Source organism: Macadamia integrifolia, unplaced genomic scaffold, assembly GCF_013358625.1.
Source record: "Macadamia integrifolia cultivar HAES 741 unplaced genomic scaffold, SCU_Mint_v3 scaffold_244A, whole genome shotgun sequence".
NCBI classification, from domain to species: domain Eukaryota; kingdom Viridiplantae; phylum Streptophyta; class Magnoliopsida; order Proteales; family Proteaceae; genus Macadamia; species Macadamia integrifolia.
Window position 1 is genome coordinate 118,539 of NW_024870654.1, and position 17,000 is coordinate 135,538.

General features: G+C 46.5%; 1 protein-coding gene across 1 annotated transcript; it reads right to left on the reverse strand.

Moving 5' to 3' along the window:
• Window positions 1–11,820: 11,820 nt before the first annotated feature.
• On the reverse strand, window positions 11,821–13,791 carry LOC122071497 (diacetyl reductase [(S)-acetoin forming]-like). Its single transcript, XM_042635855.1, has 5 exons — window positions 13,357–13,791; window positions 12,979–13,238; window positions 12,792–12,885; window positions 12,568–12,679; window positions 11,821–12,259 (listed from the first exon to the last, which is right to left on the reverse strand). Exons 1-5 carry the CDS (start codon window positions 13,490–13,492, stop codon window positions 12,061–12,063), a joined length of 801 nt encoding a protein of 266 aa, XP_042491789.1. The 5' UTR covers window positions 13,493–13,791; the 3' UTR covers window positions 11,821–12,060.
• Between the last annotated feature and the right edge of the window lie 3,209 nt (window positions 13,792–17,000).

Genomic DNA, 17,000 nt, shown 5'->3' on the forward strand with positions numbered 1-17,000 from the left:
TTTTCTGGGAGGATATTTTGTCTTTACTTTTTTCTTTCATTTTAATGCAAAATGGACTTGGTGATGGATTCAATTCCCTATTATGTGATTGTATCATTTCAGGACAGTCCATATAATCTTGGCCTCTGTAGATGGATTTGATCATGTGGATCATGACTTTATAGGATGTGTGAGGAGAAACATTGTGCCCTGCTAATTTCATTCTTCCCTTGGAAGTTCAAGATTGCTGTTGAAGAACTTTGACCAAATGCACTATTCCATTACTGTAGCCATTCCCCTTTTGCCTATTGCTTTCTGTTACTGCATTGCCATCCTCACTTTCTGTTTGCAGTGTGAGTGGATATATCATTGCAAGTCCTTAGAGAACAGGGTTTGCAACCTTAGTCCTTCTTGCTGCTCTTGATATATGCACGTTGTAAACTGGTCTTTTGTTCTTTGTGGAGGTTGTGATGGTGAAAATTCCATTTTTTGTAAGTTTTCCAGGATGGGAATCCCTATCCCTGTGGAAAGTTGGATTTTATGTTGTGGTTAAACTCCACAATGCTTATCCTGCTCAATGTGCTGCTTGACAGTGAGTATGGATATGAGATTCCTGATCATGTTGAACATCAAGTGTCTGGCATATATGGTGGTGATGTGAAGGCTAATATGGCATTTCAGATCTATTTTTGAAAATTTTTCTAACTAGATTTGGGGAGGATACTATCTGTATGGTGGTTATGTGAAGGCTAATATGGCATTTTTATTGAAATTTTTTCCTTACTGGATTTTCTGACTCATTGCTCAAGTGAGTAATTAGATTCAGGCAATGCTGTGTAACATATGCAGACTTGAGTTGATTTCATTCTTTTACCCCAAAGAAAAAGTTGATTTCATTCTTTCTAGAAAGACCATAATTTTTATGTGATGTACTTTAAGTTCAATGTAGCAACTGTTACCAAGAAGGCTTGTCTGGCAGGTATATCATCTTTTCCTTGAGAACATCTTGATGTGGAGTCAAATTTTCTGTTTATTAGTAATTCAGATGGACTCCTGCAGATGGCATTACTGCTGTAGTGGAGAAGAATTTTGGATTATTTCAGATGGACTAGAAGACCTACTTTGCGGTGTCAATGAATTGAGGATAATTTATCGACTGTGTTGATAGCCACCTTGACAAATATAGTATGTTAACTTGTAAGTCGGCTTCAGAAGAGAGGTACCTCCCATAGTTTGAGGCCTTGAGCTCCGAGGACCTAGGTGCGAACCTGATAAGTTGGGCAGGTTGAGGCGGGAGTGGCAACTCCGTCAACCTATGTTCTACCTGCTGAAATATCAATGCATTGATTGGCGGTGTTGCAGACCCATTGGTGCTGGTTTGCTAGACATCCCAGCTAATGTGTTAATCAAATAAAACAGGTTTTGGAAATTAATGGTAGAATGTGAAGAATTCTAGTGGCAGGAGGAAAGGAGATCAAGGTCATGGTGGAAGGTAACTGGTTTATGCTGGGAAGAGCAAGGTGAGATGTATTAGGAAATGAGGAGGAAGCACTGATGGATGGAAGGATGTGAAGCGTTGCTCGTGAGTTCTATGAGACACTTCTATTAATTCTACCAGATTAACAGGGACCAAGGCGCCAATATTTGCCGGTGACAAGTATGAGCTGACTGACTCGCCTGCCTAACCACTCTATTTACTCTGCTTGCCATTACAAAAATGGGAAGGAGTCAGCCTCAGCAGAGACTGCTGACTGATAGTTAGGTCCATGAAGGGAAAGACCGAGTGTGTCCTGGAAAGCAACGGTGGTAAACCTGTTCTCCAAGTCCAGAAGGTAAAAAACAGCTAGTATGTAACTAAGGTTATCAATTTTGTTGCCAAAGACCTGGCAAGCAACTGTTTGTGTTTGAAGGCTTATCTACTCAAACACAGTCTATCAGGTTAGCAGAGTTGAAAACACCATTGGATTCCTAGTATTGTTATCCAGTATAATATATGGAATTGTGTATCAAGGTTCTTCTTTTTTTTTTCTTTTTTCTTTTTTTCCCTGGGGGGTGGGGTGGGGGGTTAAAGAACATGATCAATGATTAGTTTAGGATCCCAACACTATTCTTTGAAACTTTTGTCTCAAGAGTCGATGAGTTTGGTTTTCTAGCTTTGCATGGCGTACCAAGGCAAAAACATCCTCTGTAGTGAGTGCGGTGGTGCAGTGAGCATCAAATGGCCAAGAGGATCTCGGAGCACATGTCTAGATGCTCTCAGCCATTTGATGCTCACTGTATTGCCACACTCACTGCAGAGAATAATCACTTACCTACCAGATGAGGCAAAATATGTCACTTTCCTCAGCATGGCTAAAGCATGTACCCTACCTTGGCCTCCATCAGGTCGTGCTCTACCTCGGCTTCCATCAGGCCGTGCTACCTCCTCGGCATCTATCAGGCCGCGCTATCACCTTGGCCTCAATCAGGCCGTGCTACTATCTCGGCCTCAATCATGCCGTGCTACTACCTCGGCATCCATCAGGCCGTGCTATATCATGCCGTGCTACTATCTCGGCCTCCATCAGGCGGTGCTGTTACCTCGGCCTCCATCAGGCCATGCTCCACCTCGGCCTCCATCAGGCCGTGCTACCTCCTCGGCATCTATCAGGCCGTGCTATCACCTTGGCCGCGATCAGGCCGTGCTACTACCTCGACATCCATCAGGTCGTGCTACTACCTCGGCCTCAATCATGCCGTGCTACTACCTCGGCTTCCATCAGGCCATGCTACCTTCTCGGCATCTATCAGGCCGCGCTATCACCTCGGCCTCGATCAGGTCGTGCTACTACCTCGGCCTCAATCATGCCGTGCTAATACCTCGGCATCTATCAGGCCATGCTATTACCTCGGCCTCCATCAGGCCGTGCTCCACCTCGGCCTCCATCAGGCCGTGCTACTGCCTCGGCCTCAATCATGCCGTTCTACTACCTCGGCATTAATCAGGCCGTGCTGTTACCTCGGCCTCCATCAGGCCGTGCTCCACCTCGGCCTCCATCAGGCCGTGCTACTACCTCGGCCTCAATCATGCCGTGCTATTACCTCGGCATTAATCAGTCCGTGCTGGTACCCTGGCCTCCATCAGGCCGTGCTACTGCCTCGGCATCCATCAAGCCGTGCTGTTACCTCGGCCACCATCATGTCGTGCTCTACCTTGGCTTCCATCAGGCCGTGCTCCACCTCGGCCTCCATCAGGCCGTGCTACTGCCTCGACATCCATCAAGCCGTGCTGTTACCTCGGCCACCATCATGCCGTGCTCTACCTTGGCTTCCATTAGGCCGTGCTACCTCTTCGGCATCTATCAGGCAGCGCTATCACCTCGGCCTCGATCAGGCCGTGCTACTACCTCGGCCTCGATCATGCCGTGCTAATACCTCGGCATCTATCAGGCCGTGCTCTACCTCGGCCTCCATCAGGCTGTGCTATTGCCTCGGCACAATCATGTCGTGCTACTACCTCGGCATTAATCAGGCCGTGCTGTTACCTCGGCCTCCATCAGGCCGTGCTCCACCTCGGCCTCCATCTGGTCGTGCTACTGCCTCGGCATCTATCAGGCCGCGCTATCACCTCGGCTTATATTAGGGTGTGATGCTTTCTCGGCCTCCATCACATCGTACTGTTACCTCGGCATCCATCAGGCCGTGTTGTTACCTCGGCCTCCATCTGGCCGAGCTTCCACCTCGGCCCGACGTCAACAACAAGGATTCCAAAAACGTGTTTTCGTCCACCCCTACAGTCAAGGAACGTAATCCCTATTCCGGAGGACAGGACTCTATCCACTACACGTCATCATGACGTCACACGGTTGGTCCTTCCTAGTTAAGAGGGGAATATTTCAGAAATATTCCTGAAATCATAGAGCCACTCCCCTTGAGGACTCCACGCCTAAACAGGACTCTTCACAATCGTCTCCCACTGGCCCTCCATCAGCAACCTATAAATACCAAGGTAAGCCTCCATCACAAGGGATCGATTACTCACTTCTCAGACTGTAAAAGCTCTCTTGAGCATCTGTTGTGGAAAGGTCTAACTTAGGCATCGGAGAGTCCCCCGTCGGGTCAGCCCAGCTCTCCTTGTCATCTCTTCTGTGCAGGTCAGCCAAAGCACCAGGAACTGCAGGAGAGATAGTCCGGTCAAATTTTTCCACATCAGATTGGTGCCGTCCGTGGGAAACTTGTTACAAAAAGTCACCTTGGAACAATGCAATTAAGGAGTGAGAAGGTCGTTTCTTCAACGACAACGCGTGCAAGATCCACTCAGGAAGTACCACTTGGACGTTCCCATTCACCACCAATGGCAGGGCAGGAAAACGTCCCAGCAGAGACCCCTCTAGAAGGACCCCAGCAAACCAAGCCCGATGCACAGGTTGCCCAGGGAGAGGGGGATCAGTGCGAGCATAACCCTCAGCCATCTCGCCATGTCCCATCGTCCCGGGTTACTCATCCAAACATGGAAGAACAAATGCAGATCTTGCAGCTGCAGGTATTAGCCACGAACGCACTGGTGAGGGATTTCATACGATAGTTCAGCTCCGCACTTCCAGTACCACGCACTAGTTCAGCTCAGCCGCCTAGGCCTGTTCCGAGCAGAAATCCTAATGACGAATCTCCTGACAACAGCGTCCCCCCCAATCAACAGCAAGAAGGGCTCGGGCAGGACTTCGCACACTTTTCATTCTGTACCACCGCAATCTCTTACTGAGGGGTGCAGGCGAGGTCCCCTCCCTGCCCGGATCGAGAGAGCCAGTCGTTCTGAACATCATCGGAGCCCAGAGACACATGATACTCATAGATCCCCACGCCAGGCAGGGGGACGCCAACCATCACCTCAAAGACTCACTAGAGGCGCTCGTCCGCACAGAGAAGAACATGAGAACTACCAGAGGCAAGCTCGGCGAGATCGTCCCCAACCTGGTCAGAGCTCGCCCGTTTGGCCTACCAAAGGTGCACCACGGCAGGGTGCCCAAGGCCGAGGAAGAAGCCCCAGAAGAGTAGAAGGGGCATGCCGATCAGCAGATGGCCAAGCCGAGGAGAGAAGAGACCACCTTGAGAGCCGTATCCAGCGATTCAGTGAGCAAATAGAGGGAATGCAGAGGCAGGAGCACCCGATGGAAATGACAGTAACCCCGGCCCATTATGCACTTTCCGACGAACTGATTGACACCGAGCTGCCCTCAAATTTTGTGATACCTGTCTTCAACGGATATGACGGCACCACAGATCCCTACGATCATCTACTGTACTACAGCTCGGCCATGGCAGTGCATAGTAGGTCAGACATCGTTCTCTGCCTTGCTTTCGCAGCCTCATTAAAAGGAGTCGCGCTGGTCTGGATGTCAAACTTACGGCCATGGTCCATCCGCAGCTATGAAGAACTGACAAGAGCGTTCCTCACACGTTTCCAAGCAAGTATGAAGCAGAAGCAAACTACGCAAAACGTGATGAACATGAGGCAAGGGGCGAGGGAGACAATAAGAGAATTCCTTGCCCGATTCACGAAGGCAACATTGGAGGTAAAAAACATGCCGGAAGGAGTGGCGTATAGCACATTGTGCAATGGGGTAATACACCCCGATCTGGTTCAGTCCCTGGCCCTCGACTTATCGGAAATGTTGCCCACACTGTTGAGACGGTGCAATCAATAAGCCAACATGGAGGAAGTTCTGGCAGCCCGAGGAATAGCTGACAGGGGTGATCAGGCAGAGAAGGAGAAGAAAAGGGCTCTGAGACATAGGGATGACTCGTGAGCTGAAGAAAAACAAAACAGATCGGCCTCTGGACACAGCTGAACTTGAGCGATATGAACTTGATCGTTCTCGAACAAACCTGCTCTTGGAGATCCAAAATCAGAAGTACTTTCCCTGGCCCAGGCTAATGGCAGGTAAACCAGAAGAGAGGAACCTCAACAGGTATTGTCGATACCACCGAGACCATGGACATGACACTGAAGACCGTAAGTCTCTGAAAAGGGAAATTGATGAGCTCATCAAGGTCGGGTACCTCAACCAGTATCTGAAGCAGAAATATGGTGGGAACTAGCCCGAGCCGAGGAGAGATGAAGACCAACCGATCCGAGGTAAGGCCGAGCCGTCCAAGGACCCAACCATGGACCGAGCTGTCACATACGACAACCAGCCCGTGGGTCCGGCCATCCTAACAATCATGGGCGGACCTACAGCGGAATCAGTCAGAAAAGCCAAAGCACACGCACGGTTCGTATGCATCACAGAACAACCTGTCAAAGCCCTCAAAACGGATCCACCCATTACTTTCTTTGACAGAGATCTGGAAGAGTTGAACTGGCCTCACAACGACGCTATCGTGATCCAATTAGTGGTGGCCAACCACCCTTTCCACAGGGTCCTAGTGGACACTGGAGCCTTCGTTGACCTCATGTCATACGAAGCCTACATAAAACTGGGGCTTGGCACCGGAACCTTAAAACCAGCCCCAGGACCTTTGTATGGATTCTCAGGCATGCCAGCTGAGCTAGAGGGAGTTGTTGACCTACCTATAACCATCGGACAAGGAGCTCAGACAGCCACAACCATGGTCTCTTTCATGGTCGCCAAGATCGCCTCACCCTACAATGCAATCCTTGGCCGACCTGGTCTCAATGGTCTTGGGGTGATTGTGTTCACTAGGCACATGAAGGTCAAATTCCCAATCAGCAATGGAGTCGGAGAATGCAAGTCCGGCCAAAAGGAATCCTAGGAATGCTATGCCAACTTCATAAAATCTGTCAAAAAATCGTGCTCGGGCTTAGCATGTATGGTAGAAGTTGTTGGTTGCCGAGATGAAAGCCTCCTGGCCCGGGCCGAACCAGTTTAACAACTACCTACAGTCCGAATCACTGAGGCCAGTAGACAATCTATCAGTAGAGAGTTTTATCAGTAGCTTGCCTCGAAATCCCATCGATTGGGTGTTAGTCTTGAAGATTTTATACTATCAGCACCTTAGCAGTTATTCAATTTCAATCACGTAGCAGATTAGATTCTATTTTGAAGCAATGTATTTGTCCCAAGTGCATACAGCACATCAATATACTATGAAGCTTCTCGCAAATATCTAACTTTTCTAACATTGTGTACAGCTCGGCAGCAAATGAGACCGAGCTCCAGCTCGGCACCTCAAGACCAGACCCTAGTCTGGCGACTCAAAGACCTTAACCAATGAGGCACAAAGATCGGGCTCTAGCTCGGCACCACAAGACCAGACCCTAGTCTGGCGACTCAAAGACCTTAACCAATGAGGCACAAAAATCGGGCTCTAGCTCGGCACCACAAGACCAGACCCAAGTCTGGCGACTCAAAGACCTTAACCAATGTGGCACAAAGACCGGGCCCCAGCTCGGCAGTAAATAAGACCGAGCTCGAGCTCGACACCACAAGACCAGACCTAAGTCTAGCGACTCAAAGACCATAACCAATGAGGCACAAAGATCGGGCTCTAGCTCGACACCACAAGACCAGACCCTAGTCTGGCGACTCAAAGACCTTAACCAATGAGGCACAAAGATCGGGCTCTAGCTCGGCACCACAAGACCAGACCCAAGTCTGGCGACTCAAAGACCTTAACCAATGAGGCACAAAGATCAGGCCCCAGCTAGGCAGCAAATAAGACCGAGCCCTAGCTCGGCAACATAAGACCAGACCCTAGTCTGGCGATTCAAAGACCTTAACTAGTGAGGCACAAAGTCCCGGCCTTAGCTCGGAGCATCTAAGCCCGAGCTCTAGCTCGGCGCCACAAGACCAGACCTTAGTCTAGCGACTTAAAGACCTTAACCAATGAGGCACAAAGACCGGCCCTAGCTCGGCGCATCTAAGACCGAGCACAAGCTCGGCATCAAAAGTCCAGACCCTAGTCTGGCGACTCAAAGACCTTGACCAATGAGGTACAAACACAGGGCTTCAGCTCGGCAGCAACTAGATTGAGCTCGTGCTCGAGCTCGGCAACACGGCCAGATCACACCTCGGCACCTAAAGACCTTAAGTTATCAAGCATGCAAGCCTAGCCCCCACTCGGCACCACAAAAGACCTTAATGCAAGGCACATCAAAAAATTGAGCCCTAGCTCAGCACCTCTAGGGCTAGTCCAAGGCTTAACGCCTCAAGGCCGCAGCCAGACAGCTGCACTCGTCCTCCTTCTTCCAAAAAGTTAGTCATTTCGGTCCATGCCCGACACGCAAGAAAATAAAGAAAGAAGCACAAGGATATCTTTCGAGTCGGTTCACTTCTTCACCAATATCAACCGAGCTGCAGGGCTGCACCAGAGTAGCATGGATCAGAACGTGCCGTTCATAGTCCGTCAGAGTGTAGCCTGGCATCTTACTCTGAATGAACAAGGTGGCATCGACCGAGCCGACCTGAAACGAAGGAATGTTAACGTCATCCAACTGCTTCTGATAGGCCTAAGGGTTCAGCAACATCCTGTTCTGGCTCCCTAGTTATCAACCCGACATCACTGGGATGGCCCTCCTCGGATCGGGCCATTTCTTCTCGACCCCCATTAAGGCGCCTCGCTGAGAAAGTGAAGCGGTGCATCTCGCATCGAATCAAATTCGAACTGCTAGAGCGGGGGGCTGGTGATGAGGTAAAATATGTCACTTTCCTCAACACGGCTAAAGCATGTATCCTACCTCGGCCTCCATCAGGCAGTGCTCTACCTCGGCTTCCATCAGGCCATGCTACCTCCTCGGCATCTATCAGGCCGCGCTATCACCTCGGCCTCGATCAAGCCGTGCTACTACCTCGGCCTCAATCATGCCATGCTACTACCTCAGCATCTATCAGGCCGTGCTACTACCTCGGCCTCAATCATGCCATGCTACTACCTCGGCCTCCATCAGGCCGTGCTGTTACCTCGGCCTCCATCAGGCCATGCTCCACCTCGGCCTCCATCAGGCCGTGCTACCTCCTCAGCATCTATCAGGCCGTGCTATCACCTCGACCTCGATCATGCCGTGCTATTACCTCGGCATCCATCAGGCCGTGCTACTACCTCGGCCTCAATCATGCCGTGCTACTACCTTGGCCTCCATCAGGTCGTGTTGTTACCTCAGCCCCCATCAGGCCGTGCTCCACCTCGGCCTCCATCAGGCCATGCTACTGCCTCGGCATCTATCAAGCCGCGCTATCACCTCAGCCTTAATCATGCCGTGCTACTACCTCGACATCCATTAGGCCGTGCTGTTACCTCGGCCACCATCATGTCGTGCTCTACCTCGGCTTCCATCAGGCCATGCTACCTCCTCGGTATCTATCAGGCCGTGCTATCACCTCGGCCTCGATCAGGCCATGCTACTACCTCGGCCTCAATCATGTCGTGCTAATACCTCGGCATCCATCAAGCCGTGCTGTTACCTCGGCCACCATCATGTCGTGCTCTACCTTGGCTTCCATCAGGCCGTGCTCCACCTCGGCCTCCATCAGGCCGTGCTACTGCCTCGACATCCATCAAGCTGTGCTGTTACCTCGGCCACCATCATGTCGTGCTCTACCTTGGCTTCCATTAGGCCGTGCTACCTCTTCGGCATCTATCAGGCAGCGCTATCACCTCGGCCTCGATCAGGCTGTGCTACTACCTCGGCCTCAATCATGCCGTGCTAATACCTTGGCATCTATCAAGCTGTGCTATTACCTCGGCCTCCATCAGGCCGTGCTCGACCTCGGCCTCCATCAGGCCGTGCTACTGCCTCGGCCTCCATCAGGTCGTGCTCCACCTCAGCCTCCATCAGGCCGTGCTACTGCCTCAGCCTCAATCATGCCATGCTACTACCTCGGCATTAATCAATCCGTGTTGGTACCCTGGCCTCCATCAGGCCATGCTCCACCTCGGCCTCCATCAGGCCGTGCTACTGCCTCAGTATCCATTAGGTCGTGTTGTTACCTCGGCCACCATCATGTCGTGCTCTACCTCGGCTTCCATCAGGCCATGCTACCTCCTCGGCATCTATCAGGCCGCGCTATCACCTCGGCCTCGATCAGGCCATGCTACTACCTCGGCCTCAATCATGCCGTGCTAATACCTCGGCATCTATCAGGCTGTGCTATTACCTCGGCCTCCATCAAGCCGTGCTCCACCTCGGCCTCCATCAAGCCGTGCTACTGCCTCGACCTCAATCATGCCATGCTACTACCTCGGCATTAATTAGGCCGTGTTGTTACCTCGGCCTCCATCGGGCCGTGCTCCACCTCGGCCTCCATCAAGCCATGCTACTGCCTCGGCCTTAATCATGCCGTGCTACTACCTCGGCATTAATCAGTCCGTGCTGGTACCCTGGCCTTCATCAGGCCGTGCTACTGCCTCAGCATCCATCAGGTCGTTCTGCCACCTTGGCCCGACATCAACAACAAGGATTCCAAAAATGTGTTTTCGTCCACCCCTACAGTCAAGGAACGTAATCCCTATTCCGGAGGACAGGACTCTATCCACTACACGTCATCATGACGTCACACGATTGGTCCTTCCTAGTTAAGAGGGGAATATTTCAAAAATATTCCCGGAATCATAGAGCCACTCCCCTTGAGGACTCCACGCCTAAACAGGACTCTTCACAATCGTCTCCCACTGGCCCTTCATCAGCAGCCTATAAATACCAAGGTAAGCCTCCATCACAAGGGATCGATTACTCACTTCTCATACTGTAAAAGCTCTCTTGAGCATCTGTTGTGGAAAGGTCTAACTTAGGCATTGGAGAGTCCCCCGTCGGGTCAGCTCGGCTCTCCTTGTCATCTCTTCTATGTAGGTCGACCAAAGCACCAGGAACTGCGGGAGAGATAGTCCGGTCAAATTTTTCCGCATCGCTACCTATTGTACTCTCTCTCTCTCTCTCTCTCTCTCTCTCTCTCTTATGTGTGTGTGGGGGGGGTGTTAATCTTATGCAATAATTCCCGAGGGAAAATACATATTAACGCCGAGCTTCAGCTAAGGATGCTATTTTAAGCTGGCCATATTAAAGTCAGTAGCTGTTACTGTGTAATGCTCATATTTGTTTTGGCCTTGCTGAAACATACTCTCAATTGAAGATGTAATCTATGTTTGATTAATATTAAATTCTGCGACTTTTTTTTGGCCACTAAATTCTGTGACTTGAACTAGAATATGCATATTTAATCTGGATAGCAGTAGATAACAGGTCCTTTGGATTGTCGAAGTTAATATCCTTGTCCCAATGGGAATGTGTACCCAGCAATGTATTTTAGCCACGAACATTGACTTTGTTAAGGGGGAAAAGGGGGATTTTATTATATTATATTATATTATATTATTTATTTTTATTTTATTGATGTAGTGCTTATGGTTGAACGTACCACATGATAAGATGTCACCGAGTGGCTTTTGATGCATCTCACAGAGTGTAGTGCTTCCCTCTTCTTTTGAAGTCATTGCAGATAAAGGTAAGGAAATAATTAGGAAAGTCTTTAATCCATCTCACACTACTTTTGCTGATTTGAAGTTTTTAATCAGGACTTGGGAGTCTTCTTTAGCGTGGGTTGTTATGCTAGTGAGTGTCACCATTTTAACTGTAAATAAAGTTTGTAATAGCTCAATTCACTACAGCTCAATATCGGTCCCACTATATGTTCTAAGATGAAGCTCATCACAAGCCACACCGGAATTAGCTCCCCTCAAGGTATTCAAGGACAGTGATCAGATTATGTAATCTCTGGTCTTTTGTCTATTATGAATGTCATCATTCTATTTTTATCGCCCAAGATTTGATAGCTTAAATTGATAAATTAAGAAGTGGCATGAACATCTAAGATCTAACCATCAAGAAAAGAAAAATAAAAAAGGCTAAAACAAAAGATAGTATCGTACATCATTATTCCATTTATTGGACATTAGGTTGCAAGTACATATTACAGGACTATACACCACTCAGAACCACTGTATTAGACAATGTACCCGAGACCTGTCGATTTCGAAGGATGTCGCAGGCTGCCTGAGGAAGTAACTACTGACTATCATAGAACAATTAAGAGGTGATTAACAGGAACAGAATATAAGAAGAGGGTGGGTGAAATCAAATGTGAGAATTCAGAAATATCTATGGGTGGGAGATCGAATATCAATCTCCTGGGTCCAACCGGATGGGTCTTGGATATGCAAATACCAGTAGGTCTGAGCCAACGCATCCGGATCCATCGACTCCTCCCCTCCTCGACTTTGTTGCTGTTGCTGTTGCTGTTGCTTCTGATGCTGCGATGATCTCTGTGATGTCGAAGCTGATGCCCATCTGCGTCCACCCATTTTCATTTTGTCAGTGAACCTTCATCTACTAAAATTAGTAACTACACCCATGATCATTGATTCAAGGAAACCATATCGGATTTGTTGAACATGCCAGTGTCTCCTGGTTGTTAAACCCCCCCTTCCCCTCTTCTCAATTTCTATATTGTGCCATCTAAAAAAATGGACACTTTTCTGTCCCATGCGCCGTAGACATGGCCATGTGATGACCATCATACCCTTCTTAGGGGCACGCAGACAGAAGATACTAGCCTCCCAAAAAAATATTAAGGGTGGGGATTAAAGAAAACTAACTTAGGTGTGCCAACGATGCCGTCGATGATAATGTGAGCGACGTGGATGCCCAAAGGTTGGAACTCTTTGGCCAGGCATTGCGACAGTCCCCTTAGTGCGAATTTTCCACAGCCTGTGAAATTGAAAGTATAATTTTTCTTTTCTATATATTTCATGACAACCAAACATTGCCTAAGAAAAAGACAAGAAACTGAAGAGTGGACAGCACGTCAGCACGTACGTACTCTGATCAGAGAAACCAGGAATGCCATTGAGGGAAGCAGAGCAGCCTGTGAAGAGAATGGTCCCTTTCCTTCTATCCACCATGCCCGGAAGAACCTATTGAAGAAAGAACAAAAACAAAAAAGTCTGAAACAGCTCGGGCCCATTTATTGACCAAAGCGGAAGTATTTGGAAAATCAAAAGGGTAACCTGCTGAGCGCAGTGGAAAGCGCCGACGGTGGAGACATTGATTGACTTCTGGAATGCATCGACGGGGATGTCGGCGATGCTGGTGGGTTGCCATGAGACTGGCTGGTATGCGTTGTAGACCAGAACCTCCACGAACCCAAGGGACAGAACCCCTTCGAATCCCTCTCTCACGCTCCGAGAGTCGGAGCAGTCGATGCGGATTGCGAATACCTGCGCTTTCTCTTCTCTAGCAATCTCGTCTGCGTATCTTGAGAGTCTTCCTACAGTAATTATATATATATAAAGATTTTCATAATTGGGTTTCAAGAATGAAAAACGAAATTTCAATTCTATTTTTAGTTTTAATTTCAAAGAAGATGTCAGATTAGCAAGGATGACCAAGGTCACGAGAGAGAATGGCAACGGTGTAGCCTTCGTGGACAAACTTGCGGGCGATAGAGCGGCCAAGCTTTGGTCCAACGCCTACGATGGCTGCGACGCCTCTAGCAGAGACGGCACTCCCCATGTTTCGCATCTTAGCAGGAACTCAGCATGGACGTACCGAACCAGAGGATCTCGAAGAATAAGGAAATACTATATGGAATATCTAAAGATCCCTATTCCTCCTATCTCCTCCCTCGTCCCTCCTCGGCTCTGTCTGTGTCTGCGTCTGCGTCGACCACCACGAGCTTATGCACTGCGTTTGTGTGAGATTGAGAGAGGAAGAGGCTTCTCAGTCCACTTGGATGCCAACGTGTTGTCCCTTATATGGTGTCGTTTCTTACTGTAGCTGTTATCCGAAAGTGGAAAACTTTTGGCTACTACCTGGTTGCAGCCAAGTACTTGCAACTAGCGAAATGGAATAATTCATAAATACTCTTTTACAGGTTATAGTATTTTTAAAAATATCTTTTAATGTTCTGTTTTGCATAAAAAGAAATTTAAGTGACAAGTTAATCAATACCCCTACGGCTTACCTGTGGAGCTTAGATGCAACCTTTGTGCCAACCAAAGAAATGAAATCTTAAAGAGTATTTTAGAAAATATTAAAACCTAGAAGGTATTTGTAAACCTAGAGAGAAGTGAATTATTTTATTTTTTTCCCTTCTATAATAGGATTGGGAAAATAAGGTCATGAAAGTTTATAATTCAACCAGTTGATATCCCACCAAAACTAAGACCAAATATCTTTTTGTACCGCGAACTAACTTAATTATAGACTAGCACTAAAAACCAAGAAGAATTGCTTTAGTGGTAGAATAGCCTTTTGAGGTTTATTTACTTAATTTTTTTTATACTGATGTTGTGCTCAACCTGTGTGATTGTAAGAACAAAACAAATTTGAAGAGCCAAACTAGAGTAATAGCCTACTATGTCCAAGAACATGGAGCTTGCATACAGTCCAATAACCATTGTAACTTATAAAATTAAAGTGCACATGAAGCTAGGCATGGAAGAAGAAATTGTTGACATCGACCATGGGATGGTGATCATATTGTTGGCTACAATGTGCCTAACTGCCGGTTATTTGATCATCCATGTAGGTCAAAGAACGATGGTCATATAATAGTTTCTAATTAATGATCATTAAAAAAAAAATGCAAGAAGCTTCCATTACAGCAAGGTCTAGGAGGGACAAATGTACACAACCTTACCCTCTGCTTCGCCGGAGAGGCTGTTTTAAAGTTTTGAACCTATGACCAACATATTACAATTGTGCAACGTAACCATTAATTGATCATGATTAATGATCATAAAGGACCCTTTTTATCCCCCACCTCCCCCCCCCCCGGGGGCGTCAAGGAAGAGGAGTTTCTTATGGAAGTAGTGGTGGATTTAGGCACAATGAGCAATAATGCTCTGGAAAATATGTTACTAGTAGGTATCAGAATAGTTAAACCCACCAATGCCAATACTAGTAGGATCTTTCAATCTAAAATTAACAATTTATCTAAATCATAACTATCCAGTAACTTCAACTGATATGTGCTCTTCTAGTTCCATTTAGAGTCCTTACAATTAAAATATATTTTTGTCGTGCAATTTCCATCTCATATATATTTTGAGCGATGTGAGGGTGATTTCATTTTCAACAATAATTAATAGTCCACTTCAAGCCTTCTTGTATTGATCTTTGATCAGACCCAAAAACTTTTTGAGACAAGGAAACTAATGGAGATGGAGATGGAGATGTAGAGGTGGCATGATATGACCAATCTCATTGTGAAATGTGAATGCCTTTCATATAATTTCAATCCAGCCATGTTATAGTATCCCTTCATCATCAATGCTTGGTCTCATATCCACAAACTAAAATACTATATGTTCGATCTTACAAATGACCAAGATGGATGGACCTGTCACACCCTGTTCCTATTAGGATACGTCTTATTTACACTGCTGGTATCCTAGCGAGAGCAAAGTGTTACAGAACCTGAATTTAATGTCATCACCTATATATAAGGTGATACCACATTTCTTTGCTGGCTGGGCCAAAAGTGGTTCTACTGTGGACCTTCTGTTAAATGAGGGTTGTATAGGTTGGAGTGTGTATGGTCATTTTCACTACATTCTGCCTATACTTCTTCCATCAAGTGGACCCAAATCCTGAGATATTTTCTCAAGCTCAATTACTGAATGAGAAAGACAGTAGGAGGGGTTTGCCTTGAACACCATTTTTCAAGTTGTATGGGTCTACCATGGGAGTTCTATGGCTGAGTTTAGATGCAAGGTAGATGATGGGTTGCAGCCGTTAATGACTTCACATGCATGGCTTTCTTACCACTGGTGTAATTCGACGCTAATGATATCTCGTTGATGTGGTGGTGTTAACTGAGGATATTGTTGGGGTTCCATGCAAAGCAATAAATCTTATAATAGATATGAATAACCGATGTGAAAGCTTATAGGTATTTGGACACCCTCTCTTTAATGGTCAACTTTAATTGATTAGTTCTACCCAAGTCCCAACAAATATTGGATTTAGATCTTATCTCGTTGGGAGTGGCTAAAGAGGGACCGACAAGACTCAAAACAAGAGAGAGAAATCAGGGTCTGAAATCTAAAAATATCTTCCCAAATTTAAGTCTACAGTGAAGAAGAAAGATTATGTGTATGATTAGCCATCATTGTCAATTTTCAAAAAGGGAAAAGGAAAAGAAAAGTATGCAAAAGAGCATTAATGGATAGGATTCACATTTTGGAGCATTAGAATATTTTGAAGATTTGCCAACCAAATAAGTACAAGGATCGTTGTTGTCAATGTTGTTTTGTTTTTTATTTCTGAATTCTAACTGTTCAAGTTGATACAGAAAGTTGTGATATTTCAACTTAATCCTAATTAATATATAGGTTTCGTCTTATACTACACCTACTGATCTCTCCACAGCTTCTTCTTAGTTTGGTAGTTCACAAGAAGATGATAAGAAAAATCCAGAAGACACTTTCTGTTTTTGATTTAAAATGTAACCGCAAGCATACGGAACAGTGTAGCTATGGGACGAACACACGGAGAGCAGCCACTTTATTTTTTTATTTCTTTTAATAATGCGAAAGTGAACCGATTAATGGTTGTGATCTAATTCTAATTATCGTCCTAAACATATGTATCTAAAATAACGTCCTAACCATTCGTCATCTAAGAATTTAAAGATGCAAGCCACGCAATTAAAATTAAATAAATAAATAACTGAAAATAAATAACCCATGCAATTTTTAAAAAATAATAATAATAAATAAATAAAGGAAAAAAATATTGAAATAAAAATAAAGTAAAAGAAAGGGGAAAAAGCTAGAGAGAGACTCACAAGCAGGTTTCTCTACTTAGCCCGAGGGATGCATCATAATATGAGCTTCCCTACTTGACCAAAGAGTCACTCTTACAAGGGTTACTCTACTTGGCTTTAGGGAAAGGGAGACAATTAAAATAAAAGCAATAAATTGATGGTTCTATGGCTAGGAGGGGCAAAGCCAACACATACACTAGCCATGAACCTTGGGGGAAAGGGATAGCAATAATGTAACGACTGAAAATAAAAATCCTA